Source organism: Carcharhinus amblyrhynchos, chromosome 23 (assembly GCF_965287045.1).
Source record: "Carcharhinus amblyrhynchos chromosome 23, sCarAmb.v2.hapA, whole genome shotgun sequence".
Lineage (NCBI taxonomy): Eukaryota > Metazoa > Chordata > Chondrichthyes > Carcharhiniformes > Carcharhinidae > Carcharhinus > Carcharhinus amblyrhynchos.
Window position 1 is genome coordinate 6,016,563 of NC_137346.1, and position 17,009 is coordinate 6,033,571.

General features: G+C 41.6%; 1 protein-coding gene across 1 annotated transcript in view; it reads right to left on the reverse strand.

Moving 5' to 3' along the window:
• Positions 1-17,009, reverse strand: part of med13a (mediator complex subunit 13a) — a 182,603-nt gene that overhangs the window by 56,076 nt on the left and 109,518 nt on the right. The window contains exons 11-12 of the mRNA XM_080210890.1: positions 7,823-8,045; positions 3,319-3,409 (exon numbers count right to left, since the gene is read on the reverse strand). Of these exons, the coding sequence (XP_080067016.1) occupies positions 3,319-3,409; positions 7,823-8,045 (314 nt within the window). The remainder of the gene's footprint in view (positions 1-3,318; positions 3,410-7,822; positions 8,046-17,009) is intronic.

Below are 17,009 nucleotides of genomic sequence, written 5' to 3' on the forward strand. Positions count from 1 at the left end.
GGTGAATCTCTGGAATTCTCTGCCCGTTGAAGTGGTGGAGGCTGCCTCGCTAAATATTTTTAAGACGCGGGTTGATGGGTTTTTGATAAGAGAGGGGATTAAGGGTTATGGGGAGAGGGCGGGAATGTGGAACTGAGCCACGACAGATCAGCCATGATCTTATTGAATGGCGGGGCAGGCTCGAGGGGCTGGATGGCCTACTCCTGCTCCTATTTCTTATGTTCTTAAGCCTATCTTTCTGTTTGTATTTTTCAGCATCCATTCTATTGCTTCAACATCTTTCATAAAGTGGGAAGCTCATTACTGCAACAAAATGCTAACTGTGACCTACAGATTCAACATTATCTGGACTTTTATATTTTACATGTCTTGGCATGAAATGCAACATTCTAGTGGCACTTTTTGTCTTATCCACCGAAGACATTGCTCTTCATAAGCTTTATGGGGCTCCAAACAACCATCCCCACCAAGTCACGGTGCCTTTCCATATGAGGCAACCCTTCTCCAAAATATTCAGTCTCAGGCTTACTGATCTCAGGGCAAATGACATTAAGATAGTCAGTACAAATGATAAGCACACCTTATTGGCCACCTCTCTTGAGAAAACACCAGTCCATACAAAAGCAAGCACTGAAATATAGTTCAGCGTGTTTCAAGGGCTATCCACACCAAACCTGCAACACCCAATTTGCAGAGATTGCACAACTGTAGATGGCTCCCAAGCACCAACATGAACTGCCAGTCCTGTGGCCATCCAAGCCAATCTCACATTCAACTCTCAGTCAGAAGGATGCACAAAAGATGTTTAAAATTACTTGCAGTTTGGACATACTTGAACAAGGAGTCTACCATTGCATACGTGACCAATTCAGAATTTATCTCCTTCCTAATTTACACCTTTTCTCATCAACTCTGATGCAAAGGACTATTGGGTATTCACAAAAATTTTCATTCATCTTCTACATACCTCTTCTCCCCTCAAGATTCCCACTCACATTTAATAATCTCTTTTTATTGATTAATGGCAAATAGTTCTAAAATATTTGATTCGGTACTCGTGCTCCCTCCTTGCTGTCCTTATTCTCTTCACCTTTGTTTAATTTGTAGGATTACAATCTATTTGTGCATTAACCAGTCTTTTCATACAATTCAATATCATTGATGTCACATCTGAGGGATCCAATAAATAATTTTGCACAGCCAGGCACATGCAATGTTTTTAAAAGAGACAACTCTTGAGTGGCCTGAACAATACCTACTGGGTTGCTGTGCAGCCATGCATATAAATGCAGCTTACAAGGAACATTAATATTTTTGGCTTAATAACAACTTGCATTTATATAGCACTATAAAACATCCCAAGGTGCTTCACAGATTGACACCCAACCACAAAAGGAGACAGGTGATCAAAAGCTTGGGCAAAGAAATGGATTTTACATTAAAGAGCTGGAAAGGGAAGGGCATTTAGGCGAGCAGCAGCATAGTGGCACAGTGGCTAGCATTGCTGTCTCACTGCACCAAGGGCCTAGGTTCAATTCCAGTCTTGGACGACTGTCTGTGGTGGAGTTTGCACATTGTCCCAATGTCTGTGTGGGTTTCCTCCAGGTGCTCTAGTTTCTTCCTAGAATCCAAAAGATGTGCAGGTGGGTTAGCATGTTAAATGCATGAGGGAGGTGGCTTGGTAAAGATGTTCTTTCAGTGTCAGTGCAGACTCGACAAGTCGAATGGCCTTCTTCTGCACGTAGGGATTCTGTACTTCTGTTATTTGAGAGTTCAAAACCAACTGGCAAAGATTAGAACTGTAACCAATTTTTATATAATTTTCTAAGTTTTATTTAAAGAAGTACATATTACAAACATGCACCTCCTAACCTAGCCATCCATTTGTCTGTTCCTACATATAGCACAAATGAACCCAGTTAATACTGTGATGTTAAGGTACCTTTAAGGTTTTTTTTTCCTGCAGCTCTCAACTCAGTGTCGCCAAGTTGTCTGTAGAAGTCCTTTTATTGCTTCTTAAACGGAGTTTCTTTATTTTTACTTGGATCTTTTATGACCCTGCATTCTTAGGAGGAACATAGAACGTAGAACACTACAGCACAAACAGGCCCTTCGGCCCACAAGTTGTGCCGATCACTTCTATACCTACTAAGCCATAGACCTATCTATAACCCCCAATCCCATTAGATCCCATATACTCATCCAGAAGTCTTTTAAAAGACCCCAGCGAGTTCGCCTCCACCACCACCGACAGCAGCCGATTCCATTCACTCACCACCCTCTGAGTGAAAAACTTACCCCTAACATCTCCTCTGTACTTGCTTCCCTGCACCTTAAATCTGTGTCCTCTCGTAGCAACCATTTCAGCCCGGGGAAATAGCCTCTGAGAATCCACCCTATCTATTCCTCTCAACATCTTATAAACCTCTATCAGGTCACCTCTCAACGTTCGTCTCTCCAGGGAGAAGAGTCCCAGCTCCCTCAACCTATTTTCATAAGGCATGCCTTCCAATCCAGGCAACATCCTTGTAAATCTCCTCTGCACCCTTTCAATAGCTTCCACGTCCTTCCTATAGTGAGGCGACCAGAACTGCGCACAGTACGCCAAGTGGGGTCTGACAAGGGTCTTATAAAGGAAGGTCACATGCATTTGACAGTTTTCTCTTTCTAGTGAATTTGTTTCATTTCTCCATTTGGCTGGCAGCAATTTAGTTCAGAAGGGTGACCAAGCAGAAAAGTAGTGCTTCTCTCTGGTTTTGGAAATTCTGCTGGTTAGCTGAAAGCAAGACTTCTTGCCTTCCTGGAGTAGAACATCTGCTGTTGGGGGCTTGACCAGAGTTGCTCCCTGGTGTTTCAGGAAGTTGTTCTGATTCCAAGCCTGTATGCACCTCAAGAGAACAGCAGCCTTCAACCAAAGGACTCAGTTCCAGTATCACGTGAGCATTCGTCTTTGCTGTATTAAACATGTGGAAAGGGTTTTTGTCTATGGGAAGTTTTTGTTTGGAGCATTTTAGATATAATTAAGTGTTATACATTATTGTGGTTGCTTTGTTTGTAATTGATAAAAGTTATTGCTAATTTTTTTCCATACATGATAACTATATTCTTAAATAAACTTTATTTGATAAAAACTCCTCGGTGGGTCATTTCAATCATACCCGAAATGAAACATACATTGCTCATCCTAGATAAATTCAAAGTGCAAGACTCATGATCCAGGCAGCTTCATAAAACACTTTGGAGTTTGACCTAAATTATAACAATGCCCATCAGCAGCATACAATTAATCACAATTAATAAACATTCAGCACATTATACCTGGCTTTGTTCCAGAGTTAAATATTGACATGGCATCCTCTCCTTCCACTGGTAACATTGAGTGGGATACACCAGCATTGTCATTGTCTCCCTGTAATACAAGAACTAAAATTTACAGGCATATCCATGTCTCGCTAATGCCATTAAAATGGAGAGCGTTAGATCGGCGGAGCGTGGAAGCTGAATGTAATCTGACAACATTAGGATTATCCCAATACTTAAACAATCCTGCCAACACACTGTGGAAGGCAGTGGAGGGTTAGAGATTGGCTAAGTATAGACTGCCAGGATCTTTTTAACAAAAGTTAAACTTACAGCAAATCACTGGCACACATTTTACACACCTTGCAGTTAGCTTTAAAGCACCACTGACAAAGACCTGAAGGAAGGTCAGCACTCAATGAATGGTGTACAAAATAGAGCGATTAAGATTGATAATTGGTAACCAAAAAATCCAAATCAGTAAGCAATTTTATACGAGTCTGCATTTTGAAAATTCCAACAAGGAAACCACCAGTTTTCTTTCCTGCAAGTCATATTACAGCCTGAAGAGGCCAAACAGACAACTCTTGCCACACAAGTAGAGTTTACAACTGGTGTTTTAATTCAGCCAATATAATTTCTGATAATTAAATCTAAATTTCATATCTAAAATTAAGCTAGCTTCACAATTTCAAGTTTTCTTTAATGTTTGTTCTACAAGTTTCGTTGTACTTGCCAACACCAACATACTTCTAGAATTGCAAGTATCTTTTGGGTAAACAGGTGGAAGCAAAAGCTGTCAATATACACTAAATCTTTAGCGCATTTTATACAAAAATTATGGTCAATATATTGTGCTTCCATTTCTACAGACAGCACAATATGCACTTCAATTTTCCATGATCTGCAACTTAAAACGGCAGGGTACATTTTGAACCATGTACTCCTGCAACTCCTCCCACATCAAGTCCTGTTCAGTTGTTATCCCTTCGCTGGTTGAACAACATGGGCTCTGGTGCCACACAGCATGCAATTTGAAATTTTCATCCTCACTGTTAAATAACTTCATGGCTTCAACATTCCCCATCGCTGTAATGTTCTCCAGTCACGCAACCCAACCTCAACCCTGAATTGTTTTGCTGACTGTGATGTCTTGTGCATTTTCCTCTGCCTCCAATCCATTTTTGTGCTTTTAATCGATATAGATGAGAAGCCACATGACCAGGTTATAATCCAATAGGTTTATTTGAAACCATTAGCTTTTGGAGTGCTGCTCCTCCTTCACCTGACAAAGGGGTAGTGCTCTGAAAGCTTGTGATCTCAAATAAATCTGGACTATAATATGGTGTCATATGATCTTTCACCTTATCCACCCCAGTCTAACATTGACTTTTCCACATCATAAATCTATCTAGGTTGCACGTTCAGGAATTCCTCCCTAAACCAATCCGCCTCTCTGCCTCCAACTCCTTTACAGCTCTGCTTTAAAATCCATTTCTTTGAAAAACCTTTTGGTTATCCTTCCTAATATCTTCTACTCTGGTCTACCTGACATTTTTCCACACTTATGCCATGTAATTGCCTTAAGACACTTTGAAACACTAAAATGCAGTTATAGTTGCTGTATCACACCAGGCTGAAAACATTTCATATGCCCTCATCATCTCAGTGGAGTCTATGCACACGCATGTCAAATACTTCCAAGAAACCGACTAACTGGTCATTCCTCTTGCTGTGTGCGAGATCTTTATTTTGCATAAATTGGCTGTGTTTGCCTATAAGACAAACATCAACACTTCAAAAGTAACTGAGTGGTTGTAATGCACTTTGGGACATCGAGGCTATGAAACGCATCAAAAAACAGGTTTTGTTAAAATAATTTTAATCATTTGACAAGTATACTCATAAACAAGCCAATGATATACTTCCGACACAATGAACAGAAACAGCAGCTGCCCAGAGTTGGGGGGTGGGTGGGGAGGTGTAGGAATAACTGGTAGAACCGGTACTACCTGAGATTCAACCACTCACAGCCACAAAGTCCACAGCATACATCAAGCAATTTTCCCAGCTGTGAAACAGCATGACACAGCAATGCAGCAATTTGAACTTCAATAGGGGGTAGAGAAAAGGTTTCTTTTTTTAAAAAAAATATTTACAAAGCAAATAGAACTTTCAAAATAAAAATGCAACTCTGATCCACTTGGAATTTCCAATAATTTGAGCAAATTGTTGGAAATGTAGGCTGACAAGTTTTCAGGTCCTGAAGAACTTCATCCTAGGGTCTAAGAAGTGAGATAGGTGACTTGTTGGTTTGAATTTTTCAAGATGCCCTAGGCTCAAGGAAGGTTTGACTGGAAAATAACAAATGTAACTCCATATTCAAAAAGCAGGAAACTACAGACCAATTAGTTTAACGCACGTTATAGGAAAACATTGAAGGCGATTATTAAAGCTGTTATAGCAGGACACTTAGAAAAATTCGAGAAGAACCAACATGGTTTTTTTAAAAAATATGTTTTTGTTTAATCAATTTATTGGAGCTCATTGAAGAAGTAACATAATAAAGGAGAACTGGTGGATGTACAGAACGTCAATTTCCAGAAGACATTTGATAAGGTATCACATCAAAGATTACTGCAGAAATAAAAACCCATGGTGTAGGGAGCAACATATGGGTATGAATAGACGACTGATTAGCTAAAGGGCAATACAGAGTAGGCATAATTGGGTAATTTTCTGGTTGATGATATGTAATGAATGGTGTGCCACAGGATCAATGCTGGGGTCACAGCCTTTTACAATTTATATAAATGAATTAGAAGAGTAGAGTATGGTTGCTACATTTGTTGATTTTACAAAGATGGGTAGGAAAGCAAGTTGCGAAGAGGACATAAGGATTGTACAAACCTGAGTGGTAAAAATATCTAGCAAAACAGAGTATAATATAGGAAAATGTAAAATTGTCCGTTTTGGCAGGAAGAATAAAAGAAATTATCTAGATGGTGAGAGATTGCAGAGCTCTGAGATGCAGACGTACATGAGTGCTCTACTGCATGAAATCACAAAAGCTTAGCATGCAAGTAATTAGGAAAGTTAATTTTTTTTATATTTTTTCATGGGATGTAGGCATCGCTGGCTGGGCTAGCACTTGCTGCCATCCCCAATTGCCCTTAAATTGAGTGGCTTGCTAGGCCATCCCAGAGGGCAGTTAAGAGTCAACTACATTGCTGTGACTCTGGAGTAACATGTAGGCCAAAGGTGACAAGGGCATTATGAACCAAATGGATCGATGTTTTAAAAATGACAGTCAACAATTCCAGGGATTTTTTTTAAAAAATTGAACTCAAATTTGAACCCAGATCCCCAGAATATTTTTCTAGTCCAGCATCAATACCACAACACCATCACCTCCCCCTTGTTTATTAGGGAGGAAAACTGGTTACAAAAATAGGCAGGTCATGTTTCAGTTATATAGGACATCAGTGAGATTTGGAGTACTATGTACAGTATTGGTCTCATTATTTCAAGGAGGACATAAATACATTGGTCAGAGAAGGTTTACTAGGTAAATCTGGAATTTGCGAGTTGTCTTACGAGGAAAGGTTCGAAGAATAGGCCTGTATCCGTTGGCAGTTTAGAGGAGTAAGAGGCAATTTGATTGAAACAAGATCTGGAGTTGTCTTAGCAGGATAGATGTGGGAAAATGTTTCCCCTTGAGCTCGAATATAGAACTAGGGCTCATAAATAGGGGCTCACCCAGTAAGACAGATGAGGAGAAAATTTTTCTCCTGAGGGTCATGAGTCTCTGGAACCTATTTCTCAAAAGGCAGTAGAGGCAGTGTATTTATGTATTTAAATATTTAAGACAGCTGGTAGTTAGATCCTTGATAAGCAAAAGGTGAGAGGTTATGGGAATAAGCAGGAATGGAATTGAAGCTACAATCAGGTCAGCCATGATTTTATTGAATGGCAGAACAAGATCAAGGAGCTAAGTGGCCTACTCCAACTGTTTCAAAAGCATAAATGTGAAAATACTTGCTACAAAAATAAGGTTATTTCAGCTGATTCTCAGTTTTTGTTAAGTTGCAAGAAGGATTTTATAACCTGTCAATTCAAACAGTGTTCATTATGTGAGCATATTGTAACTAAAAACAGAAACATGCTAAGTAGCTCTCAGGAAATTTAGCAAGTGTTGTCATTAGTTTCAGTTAGTATCCAGGAAAAAAAACACTAGGGCAGTTAAAACAAATTAGCTTTAATTATGTACCAAGATTGTCTGTTTAATTTTTCATCTCAGATGTCTGTGATTGATAAATCCATGACCATATTTCACAATCAGGTTATTTTGTTATAATAAGCATCTTGAATTATCTAAACTTAAAGGACAAGAGAGATTTGTAATATTTCTGTGATAAGTCAGCCACACAGTTTTATATGCTCACTGAAATCCTAGTAACCACCAATAAATAGCACAAAAATTAAATTCTCCTGAAATATGACATTAATAAAGTTAATTCACCTTTTGTGCATGTTTCTTGCCTGGATCCCTCTCATTGCCTTGCTTGTCTTTCTTCTCGGGTAAGCTGAACTCCTCATCTCCATCATCAAATGCATATGGATCAACTTCCGACTTAGAATCTGCCTCTGGGCAAAAACTCTTGGAGTACGCATTTCTACTCTGGATATATCCCTGTATGCGTTCGTCAGAAATCTTCAAAGGCTTATTTGAGCGTACCACCAAACTTTAAAATAAAAAAAACAAGTTATTCAACTTGTACAGAAATGATTAAGCACTGAAAGTTGCTGAGCACTTACTTATATTTCAACGCAAAATTGCTCTAATTTCTAGCCCAATTATTTTCCAGCTGACCTTTTGCCCCAAACACACAGTTCTGAACTAATGAGGTGTTGAATTTTTCCTCTAAAATCTAATTGCAAATACTGAAAAACAATATTTATCTGCTTTATCAAGAAGCAAGTTGGGAATAAGTAGTTTATCCTACTGCTTTAAAACAAACCATCACACTGTTCATGCCTCCTTTTACTGGCTTTTATAACGAAAACCAGAAATCCTACTCTGCTATTATAATTAGTTAGGGATCAGTAATTCTGTTTAAAGTAGATAAAGTTTGAAATTCCAAGTATTTGCTATGAGTAAAACAAGAGGCTTTTTTTTTAAAAACAAACAAAATAAGCTTTATAACATTCAGAATTAACATGAGGTACGTGTGAATTAACAGGTAAACTGTGGTCAAATGCATTGCACAACAAATGGCAGATGTGACAAAGACAGATCCCATGGATTTCTCAGCAACCATCTAAATGTCAGTGTCAACAGTGACTTCAAACTGAAGTCTATACCAAGAGACTGAACTTTTCTTTACTAAGAGTGTTTATTGACTTTATTCAGTCTCATACTTCTCCTTTCAATCCTTGTTAATAGTATGTTAATGATAGTATTTATGTTGTTAAGATACACAGGTAAAAAACAGTTAGCACTGCTGCTTCATAGCGCCAGGGACCCAAGTTCAATTCCTAGCTTCGGTCATTGTTTGTGTTGTGTCTGCACGACCTCTCCATGTTCGCATGGATTTCTTCCAGGTGCTCCAGTTTCCTCCCACAGTCTGAAAGACCTGCTGGTTAGTGCATTGGCCATGCTAAATTCTCCCTCACTGTACCCGAACAAGCGCCGGAGTGCAGCGACTAGAAGATTTTCACAGCAACTGCACTGCAGTTTTAATATAATTGTGACACTAATAACTAATAAATAAACTTTTAAAAACTTTCAAGCTAGCGAGCTCACCTGTTTAGACGGCTAGCTTGTGGATCAAATCAGAGCCAATGATGTGGGTTGGATTGCCATTTCAGTTGAGGTAGACTTAGGACCCATCGCATTCGCATCCCCCCCACACATCATATGAATGCGAAACAGGAGAAGCAGCCTGCTATAGACCATACACGTCACAGACATACTCTCTTCCACCTTCTTCCAATGGGGAAAAGGTACAAAAAGTCTGAGGACACATACCAATCGACTCTAGGACAGCTTCTTCTATTCTGCCAGACTTTTGAATGGACCTACCTCGCACTAAGCTAATCTTTCTCTATACCCTAGCTATGACTGTAACACGACATTCTGCACTCTTTCCTTTCCTTCTCTATGAAGGGTATGCTTTGTTTGTATAGCTTGTCAGAAACAATACTTTTCACTATGTATTAATATGACAGAATAATAAATCAAATCAAATCAAATCTTTGGGTTCCCTCTCAGTCCCAGGACTCTGTTTCATAGCCATACCTGGATCTCATGGTTGTTTGTTTTTGTGTAACTCAGGCACATTCCTAATGATCCAGATGGACAAGCTCTTTAACTAAAACTAGAATGCTCCTCACATGCCAAAAACTCTTGGGCCTGCTGGGAAATTGAGTCCTCGGTCTCTATTTGGATTAAGATAAGTTATCACTCATTAACAAAATGCTTTGTCTTCATGTGGTCAAAAATCAAATAAAGTAAAAACAAGAATAGTCTACAGCAACTAAAAGTCAATTAGAACTTTAGACCACTGCATTATCTTCACGGAAGTAAGTATCTTCAAAATATCTGATCCAATGCATGTGCTCAACAGCATGCAATGTCTGAGTAATATGAGTGTATCAATATACATTTATGAATTACAAAAGTTCCCACATCAGATGTATAGCATTAGCTGCACTGGAAAATTTCCACTTCCTGATCAGTTCTAACAGTACTGCAGTTGCTCCAAACAGCATGGCAGAGCAGCAACAATGCCCCACTGAAGTAAATGGAAACCACACTTACATCAGGTAGATTTGAAACTTTAATATTGTTTTAACTATTTTATGGACGACAATTGGGCTCCTTTAGTGGAAAAAAGTAAAATTCCTGGATATACACATGAGCAGAGAAAGTAACAGCTGGTACTGCACTGAACATTTAGCAAACACAGCAGAATCTTGATAAATGCACAAGTACTTTTGCCAAGAAATGCTGCCTTGGATCAGAGTTTCTACATTAACAAGGGTAAAACAGTGTCAAGCAAGAATGGAGCGGTTATCTAATATAAGGAGTGTTGAGGTTTATCAGTTTTGTCCTCCTATTGTACCAAGGTGAATGAGATCAAGAGACTTGATACATCAAGTTAGTGCTGCATCATAGTTAAGTTTATTTAACACTGCGATGAAGTTACTGAGAAAATCCCCTCGTTGCCACACTGACATCTGAGGGAGAATTCAGCATGGCCAATGTACCTAACCAGCACATCTTTCAGATTGTGGGAGGAAACTGGAGCACTTGGAGGAAATCTACACTGATACGGGAGAATGTGCAGACTGTACAGACAATGACCCAAGCCAGGAATTGAACCCGAGTCCCTGGCGCTGTGAGGCAGCAATGCTAACCACTGTGCCATCATACCTCCCAGCAACTCCCTGGTAAATAGTAATTTTTTTGATTTTTTCAGGATGTGGGCAAAACTGCAGGTATTGACCATCTCTGGCTATCCTAAAAAATTGCCTTCTTTAACTGCTGCAGTGTTTTTGTTGATAAGTGGAGACCAAATTCAAGATCACTGACCAAATGACAATGAATAAATGGTGATTATATAGATTACTGCACAATTAGAAGGCAGGTTATGATGTGCCCACAGTACTGTTGCCCTTCTGAGCCATGGGTGTCAGAAGGCAACAGTGTGTTACTTTGGTGAGTTGCTGCAGTGCATCCTGCAGAATAAATCGCTGCCACAGTGCGTGGGGGGGAGGTGGATAGAGTCAAGTTGCAGGTAATATTTGTGCCACATAAATGAGTTTTCATTACTGCTCCAACCCAGGCAAGTGATGAGCATTCCATCATATTCCTGCCACGAGCTCTGTTGATGGTGAAGAGGCTTTGAGGTGACAGGTTAAATATTTGACAAAGAACTCAGCCTCGACTCTTGTAGACACAGTATTGATGTTGCTGGCCCAGGGCTACTCTAAAAGGCATCGATGATGCCTTTAAAGGGCAGAAGGAGTGGTCAGGTTCCTTTTTGTTCAGACATAAATATTAACTCCACACCCAGTTTCAAGATGGAGGAAAGGTCATTGTGAACTTCTGCAGTTGTATCCTGGAGCTGTAAAAGTTGGCCTCCTACAACAATAAATATTTTCCATTGCATGCTTCCAGCTGTTACAAGGTTTTTCTTTTGACCCACAATGTCCTCATTTTTTCTAGAGTTCCTGGCTGTCATATTCAACTAAATACTGTCATGATGTAGAAGGTAGCTACTCAGTGGACTCGGAGTCATAGGTTTGTGGACAGAAATATCAGTATGCCAAAGAAGTGCTAAACTCATCTCTTCAAGGTTGTCTCAAAACCCCTGCCCAAGTTCAGTTTAGAGAACTTCAAAATATAAAACAAAGACTACTTTGCATTAAATGTATAAAAGTGTACAGGTTCACTAACTTACAACTAGATGCAATTAGATGGCATTAAGCTATGGTCATCAAATGTGGTAGGAATTACAAGAACTTTCAGCCAGATCTCCCTCTTTTCATACCAGAGGGTGGAAACATAGGAGGCAGAGAAGCATGATGATTTGACACTTCCTGACAAGGTGGAGTTTAGACAGAACACATCAAAATAAGAAACTAATCACTGCAGCCCACTGTTGTCCTTTCCAGCAACAAATTCAGAATTACCTTGAGGAGCAGAGTGCTCAGGAACCCTCAGACAGAGTTTGGCACACACAAATCATCAAGTGCTAAAAATAATTAATTGCTTCCCAAAAACCAACTGCTTTAATGTTCCCTGCATGCAGATCGCACACAGTCAGTCCCTTTAAGTTACCATTCACATAATTCCTTGCAAAAAACATTTAAAGAAGCCCACACTTAAATAAATCGCCCATACACTTTAATTAGAGGGTTCGTTGCTGGCTAACATTTTCTAAATAACAGCTATTAAAATCATTTGGAAAAGAGCAATTTTTAACTCAAAGGTTTGATTAAAAGCCAAGGCATGTCTGGAAGACTCATAGCCTAAAAATTAGTCTACAATTTAGTTTACTGGAAGATACTGTAACCAATTAATTGTGTTTGTTTATCCTTCCAGTGGTTAGCCAACAATGTGGGTGTGACTAAACACAGGCTCCAGTCTGCCAGAAGTCTGTGGCCTCTTCACACACAGGTATCAACGGATAGTTGTAAAAGGTGAACAAACTTTGTTAGTATACTTTATATCTCAGTAATTACAGGGATTTTTCAACCTTGATAATTTGGGAGTGTATAATTCAATTGAAAGCAAGAAAACAAACTGGTTAACATATTTTTGGCAGTCTATAAAAAGAATTGTAAATTGTTTCAAAGTGATACAACACATTTGGTGTGCCAAGCATCTGGGCCATTGAGCATAAACTGTTTTCCAATACCAGAGGTCCCTGATGTTAACCACCTCAAAGGAATGACAACATCATAGGACCACACACACCATATAACAGGAGGAAAAATATGAAGTAACAAAACTTCCTCCATCCCACTATATGTACTTGACTGTTTGCTGAGTTATGGTCTGTAGAATTGGAGGAAGGACAGGAGTGGTACTTGAATTTTTGCTGTTTAGAAGCTGATCATATTGGGTAATTTGAATTTGCCAGATGTTTCTCTAATAAAATGTTTGTTTAGAAAAGCTAGGAAGGAACTTTGCTGGTCTTGGGAATTTCATTATAATTCTACCTAATCCCACACAACTGTTTATTCATTCACTGGATTGAACGTTCCTGGTTAGGCCAGCATTTATTGTCCATCCTTTAAACAAAATGGTGTGCTATTGTAGAACACTAGACAGAAAATGCTGGAAAATTTTAGCAGGTGGAGAGAACACAGCTAACATTTCCAGTCTGGATGATTTGTTAGGTCCCAAGCTCCAAACAGTTGGACAACTATAACTTGTGTCATTAGGCATAGTGCATTCTGGAAGTGACTAAGCTGCCTGTGAAACTAAAATTGTTTTAGCACAGTTAAAAACCACAGGATGATTTAGAGTGGAGTTCAATAATTGATTAAACTGGCTCTCTCTCTCCCCAATGTCATTATCTGCACTTTTTATTCAAAAGCAAGGACTTCAACAAATTACAAGACAACATTAATAAGCTTGCAAAATGGGCATATGATTAGCAAATAATTTCAACGACGTATAAGGGATTATATTTCTAAGAAAAACAACGACACATACTACTTGGAAAATAAGAACCTAAATAGGTTCGAGGAACAGAGGGATGAGAGAGTACAAATAAACAAATCAATAATAAGTAGTGGCACAGGTTAATACGGCCATATCAATTTATAGGGCTTATTTATAGAGGGGCAGAACTGAAAAGTTGGTGCAAAGAATGTCTTACAAATCTGTCAAATTATACCCAACAAGATAAAAGGAACAGCCTTGGTCTCTCCTCCTGAAGGGAAGGATGAGGGTTGACCTAATAAAACTAGAACATCTTATATTTATACAGTTCCTTTGGCATAATAAATTATCCTTAAGCATCTGACAGGAACTTTGACAAAATAAACACTGGACAGGTGAGTAACACTGATGATACTGGGCCAAATGGAGGTAGGTTCTAAGCACTGTCTTAAAAGACAAGAGACAACATAATGGTAATGTTACTAAATTAACATCCTTAGGCTTGGACCAATGCTTCGGAGACAAGTTCAAATCCCACCATGGCCCATGGGAGAATGCAAATTTAATTCAATGGCAGGACAGACCCACAATGGTGTACATGCAGGAGGAAATGGCCTGTAATTCCTCAAAATTTGACTCCAGACACAAAGTCTTGTGGCATCAGATAAGGAAACTTTCAACTATCTACCACCATTCAGTGCTCCTTATGCTGAGGACAGTTTGGAAATAGCAGCAAGGATAGCAAGGGTGAGGAATGTTCTCTAAGTTGGGATTTCAATGTCCACACCAAGAGTGGTTCAGTAGCACTACTATTCTCCAGGCTGGAAGCCAATATCAACTTGGCTGAGCTGACTGGCACCCTAACGGCCTCAGACAGGGAAAGGCCCCAGGGCTGGACGGGCTGACCGTGGAGTTTTTCAGGGCATTCTGGGACATCCTGGGGAACGACTATGAGGGTCCTGGGGGGAGAGCATTGCTACCAGAGAAATGCCCCTTTTGTGGCACAGGGCCATCACTGCCCTGCTGCCCAAGAAGAGGGATCTCCACCTACTCAAGAACTGGCGCCCAGTCTCCCTCAGCATGGATTATAAAATCTTTGCCAGGGCTAAGGCTTCACACCTTGGATCTGTGCTTAACCACATGATCCACCCTGACCAGTCCTACGCAGTCCCAGGCTGCTCTATACATGACAATCTCCATCTGGTCCGGGATCTGATCCATCAATCCCAGGGGGCTGGTCTGTCAGGCGCCTTCTTGTCATTAAATCAGGAGAAAGCATTCGACAGGGTGGAGCACGAGTACTTACTCGGAACTCTGTGGGCATTCGTGTTCGGGATGCATTTTGTCACCCAGATCCAATTACTGTACTCTGCCAAAGCCAGAGTGTCTAATTAAGGTTAATGGGTCCCTGACGGCACCCCTCTGCTTTGGGAGAGGAGTACGGTAGGGCTGCCCCTTGTCCGGTCAATTGCATTCTATATGCGTGAAGCCATTCCTGCGCCTCTTTCGGAGGTGGTTATCGGGTTTGGCTCTGCGCGGCCCGGACATATGGGTAGTCCTGTCGGCTTACGCTGATGACACGCTCCTCATGTTCACGGACCCAGTTGACCTGCGGAGGATGCAACACCAGGCAGTGTACTCCACAGCGTCCTCTGTCAGGGTCAATTGCTCCAGACATCTGGTCAGTCCATGGGAGACAGAACCCCTTCCAAAGGGAATCAGGCCTTTCACCTGGAGCAGGACCAACCTCCTCTACTTGGGAGTCCATCTCTGCCCAGCCGAGAAATCCTGACCGATGAACTGGTTGGGAGCAGGAGGCCAAAGTCAATGCCCGCCTGAGTCACTGGACAGGACTGTTCTGAGTGCTCATAAACCAGCAGCTCCACTGCTGTGGTACCAGCTGGTTCCTGTGACCCCTCTCCCTGGCTTTTTCGCCGATATCCAGAGAATTCTCCTGCGTTTCTTCTGGGACTACCGACTGCACTGGGTCCCTGCTGCAGTTCTGCATCTCCCGCTTGAGGGTGGCGATCAAGGTCTGATGTACCTTCACACTCAGATAGCGGCCTTCCGCCTCCAGATCCTGCAAAGATACTCTTACATCGAGCCTCCTCTACAATGGTGTGCCCTGGCGACATTTCTTCCGCCAGTGGCACGGCCTCAATTATGACGTGCAGCTCCTGCATATCAATCTGGGGCGCATTTCGACCTCCTTGCAGGACTTGCCTGTCTTTTATCAGGACCTCCTTACTGTCTGGAACACGGTCGCCTCAAATGCAGCTCTCCCCCATCAAGAGTAGCGGCTCTCATGCAAGAACCGCTGCTCAGGAATCCACTCCTCCAGCCATACACCTTCAGATGGCTGATGGAGAGGGAGGTTGTGGACGCCGGGGCAACCAGGATCGGGGACATGCTGGATGAACCCCGCATGCTGGCTGAGCACACGAGATTGTCCGTCCGGCACATGGCCAAAGCCATCCAAGACTTTAGGACAGTTGTGCTCAGCCCCGACAGTGCACGCAGTCTCGAAGTGGTGCAGGTGTGCGGTGGGATCCCGCCCGAGCATTCCCCTGCTCTGGTGGAATTCCACATTGGCCCAAAACTTCAGCCCCCCCGCCTCAAGTCAGGTGCCCCACAGCACGAGCCGCTTCATGGAAATGTCCTCAGTGCCTTTTTCTACCGTGTGGAGGCATTTCCTGTATGGGCTGCTGCGGCACACCTTCCACTACCGCATCCTTGCCTGACGCCCAGATACACCTTGGCGGGCCTTGTTACCATTGGGCCCCAGTGGAGGTCCCTTTACGGAGGGATCTTCCTCAATTACATCGGGGATCTGGGGTGGAGGGTGATGCATGCAGCAATTCTGCACAACCGTAGGATTCATTGGTTCACGGGCTCCAAAGCCTGTCCCTTCTGTGGCCTTGTGGAGTCCATGGACCATATCTATGTTTCGTATCTTAGGCTGCACTCCCTTTTTGTTTTCCTGAAGAACCTTTTATTGATGTTTTGTTTGCACTTCAATCCCACACTCCTGATCTATGGACACCATAGACACTGATCACTGCAGAGGGAGTCGGGTCAGGGTTGTGACCTCCTCGTGAACCTGCTCCTGGGCCTGGCGAAACTCGCCATTTACAGGTCTGGGCAGTGGGCAGCCGATAGGCCTTCCATCCTGACTGTCTGCAGTTGTCACTGGAGAGGGAACGTGCGGTGTCCACGGGCACAACTGATGCCTTCCGCGCCTGTTGGGCACGGCAGGGGCTGGGTTGCATTGTCAACCTTAATGATCACATTTTAGTTTGAGGTTTTCAAGTTTCCTTTGTATTTTGCTTTTGTTCGGTGTTCCCCCTCCTCTTGGGGAGCTGCCCCTTTTACTTCATCCTGATTTAACTTGAGTTTGTTTGGTTTGACCTTAAAAGAGGCCAAACTGCCTTTGTGGTAAAGGACAGATCTAGTGGCAAGCAGTGAGAGAACCAACAAGAGGGGAAGTTTATTTAAACTCATCCTCAGCACACCAATCTATTGTTGAATC